The sequence below is a fragment of the Ylistrum balloti genome, unplaced genomic scaffold (genome assembly GCF_031769215.1).
Source record: "Ylistrum balloti isolate Yb309-2 unplaced genomic scaffold, AGI_CSIRO_Ybal_v1 Utg369840, whole genome shotgun sequence".
Lineage (NCBI taxonomy): Eukaryota > Metazoa > Mollusca > Bivalvia > Pectinida > Pectinidae > Ylistrum > Ylistrum balloti.
Genome location: NW_026781998.1, coordinates 316,622 through 334,599, shown reverse-complemented (window position 1 = coordinate 334,599; position 17,978 = coordinate 316,622). Strand labels below are relative to the sequence as shown.

The 17,978-nt window shown below is 34.9% G+C and overlaps 1 protein-coding gene across 1 annotated transcript; it reads right to left on the bottom strand.

Moving 5' to 3' along the window:
- Positions 1-2,509: 2,509 nt before the first annotated feature.
- Positions 2,510-14,804, bottom strand: LOC132545308 (mucin-2-like). The gene is made up of 3 exons (XM_060208988.1): positions 14,709-14,804; positions 3,472-8,916; positions 2,510-2,845 (listed from the first exon to the last, which is right to left on the bottom strand). The coding sequence occupies exons 1-3, from the start codon at positions 14,802-14,804 to the stop codon at positions 2,510-2,512; spliced, it is 5,877 nt and encodes a 1,958-aa protein (XP_060064971.1).
- Between the last annotated feature and the right edge of the window lie 3,174 nt (positions 14,805-17,978).

The following is a 17,978-nucleotide window of genomic DNA, read 5'->3' as shown; positions in this document are numbered from 1 at the left end:
CCTTATGTTCACGAAATTGAAATAATGAGAGTTTTCGGACCGGTCCCCAATCAATCAGAACGATGTTCTGGATACAGGAGAGTTACTACAAAATCTTGCAACATGTCGCTTAGCGTTATCATACTGAAAGGTCAAATGGTAAGGAAAGACACAACATGAGGCCCGGGTCTCATCTCGATAGCGTTCAGCCGTTAAATTCCCGTTTATGATCACTACAGGTGTCTTTAAACCGTGAGCCACCACCAGATCTGTGCTCCAAAACACAAGCGTTTACAAGACGCTCTTCTCGACGCCTGTACACACGTTGATGGCCATCTGATCGAAATAACGTGAACCAAGATTCATTCGTGAAGAGCATGGACCTCCAACGTCTCAATGAGAAACTTCTTGGCATATGTGCCATCAACCATCGCATACGACGTGCTCGACGTTGAGGTGTCGTTGGCAAACCAACTCCTTAGCGACATGGGCGTTAATTTGACTCTCGTAGTTTATTTTTTGGATGGATTCGATGGTTTCAATCACCAATCGTTTTTCAAACTAACCGACTTGTAGTCGACTTGTGAACTCCGAAGTTAGTAGCGACCTGCTATTGAGCATTGCGGTAGCCCGTCCTCCATCAAGTTTGGATAGCCGTGGCATATTAAAAAAAAACATTAAATGAACGTAAATATATTGGCTGTCACGAGTCTTTTTGATATTCAGAAATCTACACGGTATATTGGTAATTTAGGCGCACGGATGTGGATAAGTTTCTTTTTTGTCACAAATGACGAATTTTAACATTTATTTAGGGATTAGGTAAGATGCCTTAACATTTTTCATATGGCTATGTACATTCAATAGAAACTATTTTACAATAAACAAGTTGCGTTATCGTTTCAGTATAATAATGGTTTATAGCAGTAATTTTTTAAGAACTACTAAATTATCATTTTTTCGAAAATTTTGGAGAAATAAGCAAGACATAACAAAAGGCAGACATTGTAAGGTTAGGGTGTTGAGGCCATTCGGATACGGAGATGGTACCTGTAATCTCTACATATGTTCTTCAATCCTCCTAGAATCATTAGTCATTCAGTAGCGGGGATTTTTTTTGTTTTTTTTTTTTTGTTTTTGTTTTTTTTTAGTAATTAACTTGGAAAGTGATGCGGGTTCATATAAACGATGTCATTGAGTAGGAGTAAGCGGAACTTCGATTGCCGAAGGTATAGTTTTGCTGGCCATCATGGAGTCGGATGCAATGTGACGTCACCAAAGAAACACATATCACTTGATAATTTTTTTATATGTCTCGGTATCGGCAGTAAAGTTTAATCTTTCCAAAGGTTTGTAAAATATATAACTTATGTGATGAATAGAATCTTTCATTCGTTTTTATTTCATGTGAGATGTACTAAACTCGTCACAAAGTTTTCATTTTACTTTGCCTCTGTCTTTATTTCATAAAACTCACTTGAATGGAAACTCATTTAAGGCTGCCAAATTAGATATTAAATCAATGGCTGCTGGGATGTATAACTTTGACTGGCCCTCTGTATGTAAGTCGGAAACTGTAAAAATCTAAATGTCTATTTTTTTTGCTAGATGAAAGGGTAGACAAATTGTAAAGACCAAAATGTTTAAACCTACAAACATCAGAAATAAAACAAGCTGATATGTAACTTAAATCCACTTTATTACCAATAATAACATAACAGTAAGGAAATAAAACAAATAACAATAAAACATGAACAATTACACACAACATTACTCATTGGTTGGAGTTGGCAGGTTTTCCGCGACTTCTACCGTTGCCGGGTATTGTCTTCCCGACGGACGTCAGTGTTCTAGTGACATGTATAAGTGGTTACCATTTCACATATGTTATTCGCTACTTGCATTGAATGTGTTGATTTACTATAAGGTGGTGTATTCACATTTTGACTTTCTCCACAACCCTTGTCATTGAATAGGTTTCACACAGTATCTATGATTATGGCTGTAATAAAACAAAGGTCTAGATAATAAATATTGAAACATTTGTGCAGGTGACTTCATTATGTCTCAAGGAAGTTCAAAGAATATAGAGCGACTGTATGATGTATGATATCGTATCCATTAACGTGCATGTATTAATTAATTAATGTAGGACATGAAAAGATCGTATGTCAGTGTCCATGAAATTTGAAGAGAAACAGAAAGAAAAGGATACAATGAGAATGGTAAGATTTTGCCAAATGAAAGAAAAGGTAAGACAATAAGCTTTTAAACTAACACAAATAAAGCACGATCAGGCAAACGGACAAAAATATTATATCAATTTGAAAATACATAAGAACTTTGTTGAGAGCACTCTCTGGATTAACGATTCTGGATTTTATATGTAATTTAGAGCTTCTTATGTTGAGTTTGTCGATGATATTATCTTTTTTATTAACATCAGCTATTGTCAGTTAAATCATATCATCACTCATCAGAAGACATCTGTTTTTCTTCCCACAGAGTATGAATTGTCTGCAATGTAGTCTCAGTCTTCCTCTTCGCTATCTCTCTCGTCGTCAGATACACTACGTGGTAGTGTACCTCTCGTGTCTTCACCTGTTTCTCTACTCTCACTATCCTCATCATTTCTCGTGGTCTCCTCTGTGTAGTTAGTGATTTTACTGATTGCTCCATCAGCCTCATCGTTTGCTTGCTTTGTTCTTTGTTCATTGCCGAAAAATACCGTCTTACTTGTTCTTTTGTCGTTATGAACACGTATGCCTTTGTCGGCCTTAGTTACCGGAGTATTAATTGTGACTTCAGTGTCCTGTCTTAGTGTATCTGTAGTCACTAAATGCTTTTGATCAATGCCGTGAAACACCTTTTTCATATTAAATTTTGATGAGTCATTATCATTTTTTTCAGAAGAATTATCATTGTTGAATTCACTAATATCGTTCTCATAAATCTTCAGTCTCTTTTGTGAAAGCATAGTTTCTTCACGTGGATAGTGTCCTGAAAGATATAAAATTATCTAATCCTGTGAATGACATGTTTAACGTACATTTCTCTCTTAATAAATTGATGGTTAACCAAGGGCCAGATCAACACAAACATATTTTGTGAACATGGTAGAACAGAAAAACTAAGAAACTAATGCTGAAGAGAGAGAGAGAGAGAGAGAGAGAGAGAGAGAGAGTTGAATGAATTATTATATATCTATACTTTTAGCTGAATACTGTATTTCAAAGTTATATTCAGAGAATATCTTCATAATAAAGACATTATATTTCATATTTTGTTTCCTTGTTATTCCTTTCTTGGTTATTAACATTCAATGCACTGTATAATCAACATTATTGAATTCTAATTTACAAGTTTGGTAAAATGAAAGTTACCATAATATAAGCAATGTAACATTGGTGCGGATGTATGAGGTTGAGTATAGCTCTTACCTTGATTAGGATTCATCTGAGGAGGGACAAGGGGAGGATTTCCATGTCCTACCTTGTTGATCCCTCTCGTGTTGGGATGTTTTGTAGTTTTCGTTAACTCTGTATCTATGGGGTTAGTTGTCCTTCTGTCATTGGCATTTGTCATTGCATGAACATTTGATAAGTGATTCATTTCCACATTTTTACCCGTAGGTGGGATGTAAACGATAACTCTCACTTGGTGGACAGCACTTTGTCCATGGTCATTTGTCTTTACTATGTTGACTTTACCTGACACAGCATGGTTCATTTCGTCTGTAATGTTTGATGAACGGTGATTTGTCCAGATGTTGTCCAGCGTATTTAATGTTTCTTGTTTTGTCCGCACCTTGTCTGTAATGTTTGATGAACGGTGATTTGTCCAGATGTTGTCCAGCGTATTTAATGTTTCTTGTTTTGTCCGCACCTTGTCTGTAATGTTTGATGAATGGTGATTTGTCCAGACGTTGTCCAGCGTATTTAATGTTTCTTGTTTTGCCCGCACATTGTCTGTAATGTTTGATGAATGGTGATTTGTCCAGATGTTGTCCAGCGTATTTAATGTTTCTTGTTTTGTCCGCACCTTGTCTGTAATGTTTGATGAATGGTGATTTGTCCAGATGTTGTCCAGCGTATTTAATGTTTCTTGTTTTGTCCGCACCTTGTCTGTAATGTTTGATGAACGGTGATTTGTCCAGATGTTGTCCAGCGTATTTAATGTTTCTTGTTTTGTCCGCACCTTATCTGTAATGTTGGATGGATGGTGATTTGTCCAGATATTGTCCAGCGTTTCTAATATTTCCTGTTTTGTCAGTATTTTGTCTGTAATATTGAATAGATTTGTCCAGATGTTGTCCAGTGTATTTAATAAATCTTGTTTTGGCCGCACTTTGTCTGAAATGTTCGGTTGCTGTTGCTTTGTCCAGAATTTGTCCTCTCGAGCTTTGTTGGATGTTTTTGTTACATAGTCATCAACGGTTTGACTTGCGTTCCCTTCGGAATTATGGTGTATTTGTGGTTTTAGTATTGTTTTCTTTTCTATACTCGATTTATCTACTGAACTTTGTAAGAGGTATTTTGTCCCAATTTTGTCGACATTATTTCTTACGCGAAAAATAGGTTTGACTTTGTCGAACAAATTTGTTCCATGTTTATGTATATTTAATTGATCGCCTTGATTTGACATGTCAGGGTGTGTCATTTTTTCCCCTGCGATAAGAGGTACATTCTTATGTTTACTAGTTCTGTTCATAATTCTTGGTACATTATGTTGTGCTCTCAGTGTTTTTATATGATTTTGTACATTATATGGTTTCACTTCGTCAAATTTAATCCGTAATAGATTTTTATTTCTGTCTTCTAGAATACTGTCCCTAAATAAATTAGACATCAGTCTTACGTCTCCTTTATGGCGCTTTGTCTTCACTCTGTTAGAAACGATTGTGTGGGTTTGAGACAACGTGGTTGAGGTAGAAGGCTTGCCTGTAACACTGGATGTGATAGTAACAGGCGGAAATGTGGATTTTGATGAGGTTGTGATGGACGGTACTAATGAGGATGTAGTCTCAGTGGTCATATTTCTTATGACTGAGAAAGTGTACATAGTCTTTGTAGATTTGGTAGTGACCATGGGTATATCTCCAGGATAATTTGATTTAGTTGGTCCATAAAGAATAGTTGTAGTAGTAGGCGTAACTTTAGTTATACGTGTGTTGGAATCATTATGAGTGACTGATGAAGTAGTAGGTATTTCAATAGGTGTTGTAATGGTAGATGCAGGTGTTGCGGTAGTTGGTGTTGTTGTGGCAGTAGATGCTGTTGTTGTGGTAGTAGTGGGTGTTGTGGTAGTAGTGGGTGTTGTGGTAGTAGGTGTTGTGGTAGAAATATGTGTTGTAGAAGTTGTTGTAGTAGTAGATGCTGTTGTATAAGTAGGCGTTACAGTAGTTGGTGTTGTTGTGGTAGTACTTGTTTTTGATGTGGTATTAGACGTTGTGATGGTAGGTGTTGTTGTTGCAGTGGAAAATGTTGCATTAACATGTAATGTTGCAGATGTAGGAATGGTAAGAGTTGTTTTAGAAGGTGCTGCTGAAGCAGGTGGTTGTACGAAAGATGATGTTACAGTAATTGTTTTGGTAGTACACGATGTTGATCTAATAGGTGTAGTTGTAGGTGTTGTTGAAGTAGTAGGTGTTGTAGTAGTGGCAGGTGTATTTGTAGTGGTTGTTGTGGTAGCAGTGGGTGTTGTGGTAGTAGGTGTTGTGGTAGAGGTATGTGTTTTAGAAGTTGTAGGTGTTGTTGTAGTTCTTGTTGTGGTAGCAGTAGATGTCATTGCAGTTGTAGGTGTTTTTGTTGTAGTTGGTGTTGTTGTAGGAATAGGTGTTGATGTAGTGGAAGGTGTTGTTGTATTAGTAGGTGTCGTTGCGATAGTGGGTTTTGTTGTGGTTGCAGGCGTTGTTGTGGTAGTGGGTGTTGTTGTAGTAGGTGTTGTGGTAGTGGGTATTGTTGTAGTGGGTGTTGTGGTAGTTGGTGTTGTTGTGGTAGTAGGTATTTCAGTAGTCGGTGTTGATGTTGTTGCAGGTGTTGTTGTAGTGGGTGTTGTGGTAGTGGGTGTTGTTAAAGTAGTAGGTGTTGTAGTGCTTGTAGGTGTTGTTATAGTAGTAGGTGTAGATGTAGTAGGGGTTGTTATAGTACTAAGTATTATAGTAAAAGACGTTGCTGTAATTGTTGTTATAGAAGCAGGTATTGATGCAATTTTATGTGTTGTTTGAGTTGTAGGTGTTGTTGTTGTAGTCGGTGTTGATGTTGTTATAGTGGGTGTTGTTGTGGTAGTATTAGGTGTTGTAGTAGTATTAGTAGGTGTTTCAGTAGTCGGTGTTGATGTTGTTGCAGGTGTTGTTGCGGTTGTAGGTGTTGTTGTGGTAGTAGAATGCGTTGTTGTGGTAGCAGGTGTTGTAGTAGTAGAGGTTGCAATAGGTATTGTCTTACTTGTAGGTGTTGTAGTGATGGGTGTTGTAGTAGTAGGTGTTGTAGAAGTAGGTGTTGTAGTGATGGGTGTTGTTACAGGGGTAGGTGTTGTAGTAGTAGGAGTTATAGTGGGGGATGTTGTAGTGGTAGGGATTGTAATAGTGGTAGGTGATGTTATAGTGTAGGGTTTTGTAGTGGTAGGTGTTGTAGTTGTGGATGGTGTTGTGGTAGTAGGGATTGTTATAGTAGTACGAGTTGTAGTGGTGGATGTTGTAGTTATGGGTGTTGTTGTAGTAGGGGTTGTTGTAGTGGGTGTTGTGGTAGTAGGGGTTGTTGTAGTAGTAGGTATTGTAGTAGAAGACGTAGCTGTTGTTGTTATAGAAGCAGGTGTTGATGCAATTTTACGTGTTGTTTGAGTTGTAGATGCTGTTGTGGTAGTGGGTGTTGTTGTGGTAGTATTAAGTGTTGTAGTGGTATTAATAGGTGTTTCAGTAGTCGGTGTTGAGGTTGTTGCAGGTGTTGTTACGGTAGTAGGTATTGTTGTGGTAGCGGGTGTTGTAGTAGTAGGCGTTGTTGCGGTTGTAATATGTATTGTAGTACTTGCAGGTGTTGTTATGGTAGTAGATGTTGTAGTAGTAGGTGTTGTAGTGGTGTGTGTTGTTAAAGTGGTAGGTGTTGTAGTGATGGGTGTTGTAGTGGTAGGTGTTGTAATAGTGGTAGGTTTTGTAGTAGTAGGTGTTGTGGTTGTGGGTGTTGTTGTGGTAGTAGGGATTGTTATAGTGGTACGAGTTATAGTTGTGGATGTTGTAGCTATGGGTGTTGAAGTGGTGAGTGTTGTAGTGGTAGGTGTTGTACTGGTGGATGGTGTAGTGGTATGTGTGGTAATAGTGGTAGGTGTTGTTGTAGTGATGGGTGTTGTAGTGATGAGTTTTGTAGTTGTAGGTGTTGTCGTGGTAGATGCTGTGATTGGTGTTGTAGTTGTAGGTGTTGTTGTGGTAGATGCTGTGATGGGTGTTGTAGTTGTAGGTGTTGTTGTGGTAGATGCTGTGATGAGTGTTGTAGTTGTGGGTGTTGAAGTCGTGGATGTTGTTGTGATGGGTATTGGGGGAATGGGTGTTGTTATAGTAGTCGGTGTTGTAGTGGTAGATGTTGTTGTGATGGGTCTTATAGTTGTGGGTGTTGAAGTGATGGATGTTGTTGTAATGGGTGTTTTAGTGGTGGGTGTTGTATTGGTGGATGTTGTTGTGATGGGAGTTGTAGTTGTGAGTGTTGTTTTAGTGGTAGAAGTTGTAGTGGTTGGTGCTTTTGTGATGAGTGTTTTGGAAGTGGGTGTTGTGATATTCGTAGGTGTTTTAGTGCTTGTAGGTGTTGTTATGGTTGTAGGCGTTGTTGTATTAGTAGGTGTTGTTGTAGTAGGTGGTGTTGTGGTAGTTGGTGTTGTAGTGGTATTAGTAGGTGTTTCATTAGTCGGTGTTGATATTGTTGCGGTAGTAGGTATTGTTGTGGTAGTAGAATGTGTTTTTGTGGTAGCAGGTGTTGTAGTAATAGGCGTTGTTGTGGTTGTAATAGGTATTGTTGTGGTTGTAAGTATTCTTGTACTAGGTGTTGCTATGATATTAGGTGTTGTAGTGATAGGTGTTGTTATTGTGGTGGATGTTGTAGTGGTGGGATTTGTAGTTGTAGGTGATGTAGTGGTTAGTGTTGTAGTGGTTGGTGTTTTAGTGGTGGATAATGATGTTGTGATGGATGTTGTAGTGGTTGGTGTTGTTATGATGGGTGTTGTAGTGCTTGGTGTTTTAGTGGCAGGTGGTGTAGTGGCAGTACTTGTTTCTATAGTCGTAGTTGTTAAATTATAAGATATTGAAGAATTGTAAGTACTGGTAGTATGGAAACTGTTTGTAAGCGTGGAAGGTTTTTGGGATGTTGTTGGTTTATGCTCTAGGGCTTTGAATCGTAATGTGTCATTAAGTAACTGATTCCTCGTTGTTGTCTGTGGATAAGATCTATCGTCTGAATGAGATTTTAACGAAGGACTGAGCAAGGTGATGATAGCTGGGTTATCCGGGTGTTGTTTGATTTTCACGTCCACTTGTTTGTGTTTTGTTTTATCCTGGTTGTCAGACAAATCTTCCCGTTTGTGCATCCCTTGAGTATGGAAGTACTGTTTGTGTTTTGTTTTATCCTGGTTGTCAGACAAATCTTCCCGTTTGTGCATCCCTTGAGTAAGAAAGTATTGTTTGTGTTTTGTTTTGTCTTGGTTATCAAACAAATCTTTCCGTTTGTGTATCTTTGTTGTCTGGAAATTAATTTTATCTTCCTTGTCATATTGGGCTGAATTTTGGATACCTCTGTACATGTTATAGGAATCACTTTGGTTCCACACTGAATCGTCAACTACATTCTTCGTACTTCGATCAACTTTGTTTTCTTTAGCATGTTCTTCATGGTTCGAGGTTTTTATGTTGTGCCTTATCTTTTCGTGTCCTACGTCTGGTATTCGCTTTCCTGGTGTCAACTATAAAACAATGACACAAAAAATGATTGCTTTGTCTGTAAAATGGACTTTATGAATAATGATCTATGCAGTGTATATACAAATAATCAGTAATATAAGATTATTAACAAGACTATGTTAAATATAAATGTTTTCCTGTAAACGACGATTGCAGAAGCCACAAAAAACTTAAAACACCTTCCGATACAAATTTCGATTTAGATACAGATGAAGTCAAATATTTAATTAAACTGCGTTAGTCCTTCTAGAACTGGTCAGTGGCGTTAAGGGCGTTCACTTTAAAATTTAGAAGACACGCGAGAAAAGCCAGTGAAATCTTGATGAGAACATGTACTTGCGTCTTAATTCAATAAATCTCGTTATTTTGATAAATATATATGTTGTCTTCTGAAGTTCTTTGTAAAAGAGCCTCTAATCTGTGTCTTTTATTTCAGATAATTGTGTATTGCAAGGATCTTAATGCAAAACGATTTTGGCATAGCTAAAGTCTATAAAAACCGGCTCATTAGAAAAAAAAAAAAAAAAAAAACAGGATACACATCAAGCTAGTTTTCAAAGAGGACTATATTGGGCAGTCATGTAAAACATAGTTCATAGTGGTTATGATTATGGTTGTTCAGGATTTGTAATAAACTTTGTCTTGGGTTAATATATCAAGGGCAGTCAAAACAGAAATGTTGAGCTGTTTCAGTTGGAATACCACATGCACAAGATGGGTCATCATAAAGAGTCTTTATGTAGATCATGATTTAGAGAGCTGACAGAGAATGATATTTATTTTTTGTTTTGTCCTCCTTCTTATTCTAACAAGCTGGAGAATTTGCCCTTAACAGAGCTTTTTCAAAGTACCTCACAGAGTGAATATTAGTTATGAGATTACTTATTTTATTAAATTCAGATATCATGTTTGGATAGAAACTATCCATATAGCTTTCAGTCCGACAAATAGGTTTATTAAAGATTCTGTTATTTCGAAGTTGATACCTTGACTCTTCAAAATTGTTAAAAAATGGTTGGATAACATCAAATAAGTATTCAGGTGTTTCTTTGTTTAAGATTTTGTACATTAAGATAGTTTTGTGTTTTTCCTTCTGTAATCTAAGGACATCCAATCCAGCTCTGATTAAAGTTTTTCATGTAAGGCACCTCTGCGTAACCCAGTTGTTGACCTTGTAGCCTCAAGATTTATAGATTCTTATAGTGTTTTAGCATAGACTGGACAGTTATCCCACACAACATCAGCTTACTCTGAAATTGGCCTAATATTGGATATATATATATAGTATTGAAAGGGACTTCCTGTCTAATTTACTTTTTAGAAGTCTCAGAATATTAGTTTTTTTATTTGCTACAAGTCCTATGATCACGCATAAGAATATTTGCAGAATATGAAGTTAATGGCACATCAGCATCAGATATATTAGGTGAAAGATGGGTTTTCGTTACACATAAAATATCAATATCAGACAGTTCAGTATCTAAAATTTCAAGTTGGTTTCTTAAAGACCTTATATTAAGATGTTTATAGACAGGTTACACAGAGGTATTGGATTATTTTTAATATCACTGTATAATAACAGTAAAAAGTATATTAAATAAATGTAGGTGACTTTACATATAGAGATGTATTGGAGATATGATTTACTGTAATACCAATATAGTGAATGGTGATCAAATCCTTCCTTTACTTTCACATGTGCTCTTAATGTCGACAAAATAGGTTTAATCGGGATCGATAACAAAAGAGATGTGAAATCGAAAGTTAGCGGGCACATGTGTGTAAATATGTAGGATGAATAGAAATGCTGGTTATTGGAACTATCAACATTTGAAAATACAGATACAAACAGGGGCAAAGGATACAACATACAGAAAAATAAATAATAGTAGATATACAACACAATTTAGATTTTGCAGATTTCATAGTCAAAGTAAATCATTTGGATAGATTTTTATAATTAATTGAGGCGAGCCAATGCGTTTCGAAAACATTGGATCGTAACACGTGTCGTAGAACAGGAATTGAAATACTAACCTTCAAAAAGCCGAAATATGGATACTCATTTTGTTCCAGTATACTATTACTACTGCAGACGGAAACACGACCAGATTCATCATACACGATTAAGAATGAACTGCAGTTCCTTAAAAAGTTACATGTATACACGAAACTTAGTAAATAGTCCCATGTATTCAATCTATACCGATGGGAAACTATCTCAATCCCAAAACTAAATACACCATAGCTTCGAAGACACATCGACCAAAAGTCACCTCGAAACGAAGCCTTTTGTGGCCATTTTGTAACTGTGGCATCGGTTCTTAGTCACGTGATTTTCCCGCTGTGAATAACCAATGACGATGCATTTATCTGGACAAATTAATATAGAAATATGTGTGAATTCGAATAAGTGAGTAGTGTGGAAAATGCATATCAGTATGTAGTTTGATTCTGTTTAGGGTTCTTCCAATCCAATTCACATTTAAGGAAAATTATATAAAAAAAAAATATATAAATTTTACCCTTTCAGCTAATGTGTTCCTATCATTAATGGAATGACGACCAAGCAGATTGCTGATAGCAACTGAGGGACAAGGAATTATATTAGGTCTAGTAGCACAAGCAAAGGTAAGCGTAAAGTTACAATAGACTACATACGTACGTGCCATTATAGGTATTTTATCAAGAAACATTATGTAACTTCCCATATGAGTTTAAGAATATGCCATACCAATATGTAACGATGATAGTATTAAAACAAAAGACTTTCGTTAACAAAATCCATTAGGTGAGTTTGACTGCTCCTATTCTCATAGAGAGTTCCGTTGTTTTTTTTTTTTTTTCATTTTTTTTAATGTAATATGAATAACGTTTATTTAAGTAGCGTTTATTGATGTATGTTGTTAGATAGTGACTGGACTTGTTCCTGTTAAACAATAAACTGTCATAATATATGACTTAGTAACGTTTACTGATGTCTGATGACAAAAATTGTTAATAAATAAACTTTAAATAAGTAATTTGTCAGCAGTGGTAACATCTTGTGTTTCCCCGTTCACCCTAAGGTATTCTTACAATATTGTTCGAGTAACAGTTGACTTTTTCGTTTCCCAAAATAATATTTTATATGTTATATAAACGATGATAAATGTTTTATCAAAGACATGTTAAACATAAAAGTGGGATTGCAAGAGTAATGACACGAATTATTACAATAAAGTCCTATTTTTAGCTGTTGAAAAAAACCTACCTGTGATGTTGAATGAAAATGATTTGATATCAACACCGAACATGTAGATATTCTGTTTGTCTTTTAACATGACCTGTACGGTTTTTGTTTTGTAATTTTGTGTGGCATGCGATACATGTTATGACAAGCATGGCGTTGAAGTATTTTTTAAGGAACAATGACATGTGTCATATAAGAGCTTTACTAAAGTTTGTATAATGAAGGTCTACACGTGAGGTATCATCTAGATAATTCAGTGCATAACTTCAAGGTCTTGTTCTTTGGCTGATCATGTCGTTATCCAACGTCGTAAAATGCACATCAGACATATCTGCTTTATGAAAAAAAAAATCTTCCTACTTAATCATATTACTGTTCTGACAACGATCGTGATGATATCATTTATCAAAACCACTTGAGGACCTTGATCCTTTCGTGATTCCATTTCTAGGACGATTTTCTGTCTGCTGTTTTCATTATCTCCGCAAAACTAATGATAAACAACAAATATGTAATAAAGATAAAAACACCTTCATATCCATATCTGACAAAAGTTTGATAACTACATTATTTAGATTTCCTTTTCTTTTTGAGAATATATTTTACAGAGATAAATACTTTCCATGTAAATGCTATTTTTCTTAAAAACCTGAGTTTTCTTCCAAAGTGCAATTTCATGGTGTCATAATATCGTCAATATGTCTGGATAAGAAGCATACCACAACATGATAATAAATCATTTTGGCAACCACAAGGCACGTACCGGTATATCGATCAGTGTCAGTCAGGACACTTTTCTAGGCAGATGCGAGATACAGTTTGGAAGGAGAAACTTTTTCATAGATTCCAAAATACGGATTCGTTTCCAGTTAACATAATGGGGACAAAAGGCACATTTCATAAACTCTACATTCAGAAATTATCTTTGTAATTCGGACTCAGACTGAAAAAATGGCTTCTCTGTTTCACATTGGGCATTCAGTTGTTGATTTTCGGAATCAATTAATGAATTCTTTTGTTAAAGCACAGAAATAGAAAGCTCTGACGCTAGGTAAGATTAACATAGCAAACGAATCATAATAGACCGTCTAACTTCATCACTGATATTTTTTGGAACTGCCTTATTTTAATTCTTTAACCTTGCCAAACATTTTGACCTTTGCTATGCCTATATTACAGTACCTATTATTGTTACTATTAATCCATACTTATTGCAAGAGTCGAAAAAAAGCCTCTACTAGAGCATGAATGCAAAAATATCTAACATGGCTTTTAACCTAAAATGACACCAATTTATCCCAAATTTGAGGAAAGAAAAAGAAAATAAAGCGATATGTTAGCATTTATGCAAAGACTGCTGAAAATAGTAAAATATTTGACAGCCAATGAAGGAAATTGACAGAATCATCTTAATGTTTAACCAGATAAAAAAATGCTTCACCAGATAAAAATCAGGTGGATTCCTTCTAAGAATCCTATGAGCGTTAGAAAACAGAAAGAAAAATCCTAAAACAAGGTTATGTCTGATTCAGGAATATTGTCATAACAATCCAATACATTAAGATGTTTTCTACTCTACAATGCACGAAAGATAGTAAAACAAACAAACAAACAAAAATTTAAAAAAAAAAAAAAAAAAAAGCAAGCAAAAAAATATTTGACCAATCATAACGGTCCCTACAAACACTACTGTAAAGTTACAGCGCGACAGTATAACAACTACAAATTAATAGTGTAAAGTGACTCAGCAGCTTATAAATATAACAATACAATATAATACAACTACAGGTTTAACCTTTTACTGACCAGAGATAGCACACATTAATGAGATTTATGTAACATCATACGCTTCATAACCTTTGCTTCTTTAAAACTACAATCACTTAAATATTTCAATAAATCAACTGGCTAAATGGTGGCGCAGTAGTACTTAATGCATAAATCGGAAAATTGGAAAAGGTGCGAGTGACCTGTACGATTTCTCAAGAGTACTCTGATTTCCTCCCAAAGTGAGACAACCACGCGTTTAAACCGTGGTCATGAAACCTTCCAGGCACTTCTACCGTGGTCATGGGACATCCCACACACTCCAACCGTGGTCAAGACGATTGATTAATACCATTCGATTTAATTTGGTTTTTTGTTGTAACATAAAAATATAATTTACACTATCATTTTCTGTAACCGGAACATAACCATAAAATGACATGAGAAAAATGAAATAAAAGGAATTGTCATAAAATAGCTAAAAATAAAGATTTCAAAACCTTAACTATTCGTCGATAAACATGGAAGAGCTGTCATCAGAAATCAGCTGGCAGTATTTTTAGCTTTATCATTTGTTCACGCCATTTTTCAATACTCGTAAAGTATTTATTTTATATAATGTATTGAATACTCAGTATTTGAGTAATGTGATATCAGATTATCGTGATCGTGACGTAATTACCGTGACAATGGGTATTTATCTTATGTAAGCTAGAAATTTAATATAAATTGATCCTTTTAAAAGATATTCATGTTTTAACAGGTAGGTTAAGAACAAATGTATATTGAACTTACCATAGGAATCTCCATTTCAAAATTAACAATTGGCACTGTGTCAGCCACATGAAAGAATGCCAGCAACACAACAAAGCGATAACCTAGCCGTGCCATTCCGTTTTTAGACTTGAAACGTTTAGTTCGAAGTTTCAAGTTCTTATTTATATATAGACAGAGACCGAGAGCCTTAAAATGGATAAATCTAGCAATATTTGAATAATGTATCGTTTGAAGAGGATGATATTTTGACCAATAGATACATGCATAATTTGTCTAGCCATGGCTTCTGATTGGCTAGAAGGTGTTCCGGGTAATTCCCATATTGTGAAATCCTTTTCAGTAAACGACAAGAAAAGCCAGTAACTGTAAAAAGAATGAATCGTGATCTTTATTATCTTTGATTGTTTCCTGGATAGTTCATTAAGCGGAAAACGTTTGGGAAAAACCATTTTGATGCAGGCAATTACAGGGACATAGGGTTCCAATATTTGATAACAGACGGCGCTTTCAGTATATAAGTTTATATATAAAAATATATATAGCACAAAACAACCTTAACTGAATCATGCGGTTGTTTTGTCCACCTAGAGCTCCTCTGTAAGGAAAAAGAGCCCGAAATGATAGAAGGCGAGCGATGAAAATCCAAATTGTCTGCGATCAATGTCAAAATACAGAATAGGAGCTTTCTTTAAAAAAACCAAAAAGAAAATACCAACATGTCAACATAAGTATAATGCAGACTTCAGTAAAACAAAATATGAACGCGGGAAAGAATTACACGGAGACTCCTGAAAAAGAACAAGGAGAATAAGCCAAACTTACATTACTAAATTTTAACCTTACGAATCATATTTATTACGAAAATCTATTTTCAAAACATAATTTTCAATTTCGAGCCGACTTAAACATGACATTTTATACTGAAAATTAAACAACTGTGGACTTAATCACTGATAACGACCCATTTCAAAGTTATATATCTTATTTGACCAGATGAAAGTTTGAAAAACATTTTTTTGACTCTAATGTATAGATTTTTGCCATTATAGATCAATTAACCGTTATGGATTTTTACGTGAAAGAAAGTTTGTTTTGCAAATGTTTTTCAAGAGATATACTGAAAATGTAGCCTAAAATATCTTGTTAACAAATAACGTAAATAGGACTTCTACGGTAAATGATAAAACTAGAATACACATCGAATAAGACTGATCGGTTAGGACCGCAATGAAATATTTATTTCCTTCCAATACTAACCCTATTGATATTTAAATGGAAGAATTAATTAAATTATCGGGTTGCTCCATTTCTATATTACGTTACGGTTTTTGCAAGACAAAACGTCTTAATATGCAGTTTAATTATTAGTTTTTGACATACATGCTGTAAAATGTATCTATTTATTAATTTCTCTTGAAACGTACAATTCACGTTAATATGTGATTATTAGACTCATATTCAAATGATCGTCGAAAAAATGTGTGCAAATTCTGTGGTCATGTTGAGCATTCAACTCAATCAGTCAACCTGAGTATCAAATATACTGGTCGAAATTGTCATTATTTCAAACCTTCAAGCATTAAAAATTATAAAATGTATACAATTATGGATGGGTACGCCCCTCTATCGAATTTTTGACGTTGAATTTGGTCAATATTGGATACACATTAGGCGCTTCCTAATATTTTAAACCTCAAAATTACTAACGACTCCTAGAGAAACAAAACAGCTTCATACGGAAATTGATTAGAATTATTGAATGATTGGTAGACTCCCGTCTTTATTTTTGTTTTATTTTCCTATGTCATTATTTAACCTTATTTGGCTCATAGAATCACTGACGAGTCCTAAAAGGACGAAACAACTTTATAATTAAGATTACTTCATTATTTGGCTATGCTATTTCCAATTCTTAATTTGTATAGAAGGATATTTTTTTACATCTCAGTCTTTGTACATTTTTTGGAAGAAAATGATCAACCGCGATATGCGTTCAATATATCCATCCGTCTAAGTATTGTCTTTTGTCAGGTCATACAGAACAAACTAAATTCCAAACAATCATTTTTGAACCTTATAAAATCAAAATGGCTTTTTCTTGCATAGTATCGTGTATTGAGACATAGAAGTTCATGGTGATATATTTCAGTTTGTATCCGTGCTTTATTTAACAGTTTTCATAGCTGCACGTAAAAATATTTCTTAGGCAAGACAACAACTTATTTTATTTGCATCTGTTAGAAAAAATATTATGTGTCTTTTTGAAAGGAAAAAAAATATGAAAGGTGTATTTGAGTCGTTCACCTTACCTTATTGATGAGACGTAGTATTTTGAAAAATTAAAAATGAAATGTCAGTGTTAAAAAATGTAAGATGATGGAACTAAAACTCATAAGTCTAAAATCTGTTGAAGTACATTTCAAACAACTTATATCAAAATAGTACAAAACGGATCGGGAAACCAGACTTATATCATGGAAATATACTTTGATAAACAATCTGTAGAACGTTGCGAACTTGAGGAATTGTAAGAAGTTTAAACAATTGTAGGAAACTGGATTTAAATTATTGAAATATTTTTAACGAACAAACATGGGCAACAATACAAAAGTGAAAACATATTTTGAAAAGTTCTCTTTGAGTTTTGGTACAAAACTGTAAATGTATATACAAAACATATACGTCTTTGTATTTATGAAAACCTTCACTGATATCACAATGAATTAAAATTAACAGAAAAAAATATATTAAACAATTAAAAAACATAAAAAGTAATACACTTTGTTTATGACTTAATTAACAGCAATATGTTTTCTATACATTTTGAAGAAGCAACGGTCTGAAGATTTGCTGTTTAATAAAATTGTGGTTGAGCTTTGAATTTTCTATGCAGTTTCAAAGCACTCTGGGAAAAACGATCTTGAAAACAATAAAGAAAAAACCAAAGGTCAGCAGAATCAAAAGTCAATCTCAGTTCTATAAAACTAGGGCAAAACATTATCAAAAGAAAGACTCACCTTGCTGCTCCTGTAGAAGTACAAAAAGAATTAGACCAGGTGATGCAGAAGAGTAAGCTTCTACTGCTTCATCGACGACACTCGCTATGTAAACCTTGAGATCACAATGACGGCCGTGATACTTCCACACCATTTTCGCCAACCTACATATTTCGAACCCTGTGTAGAGAGTCTACACTCTGTCAGGCAGTTGTCGACAACTTGCTAAAATCGTGATACTATTAACAAGACTTTGTACATTGAATCAACTGCCCAATCCTATTGCCACCTT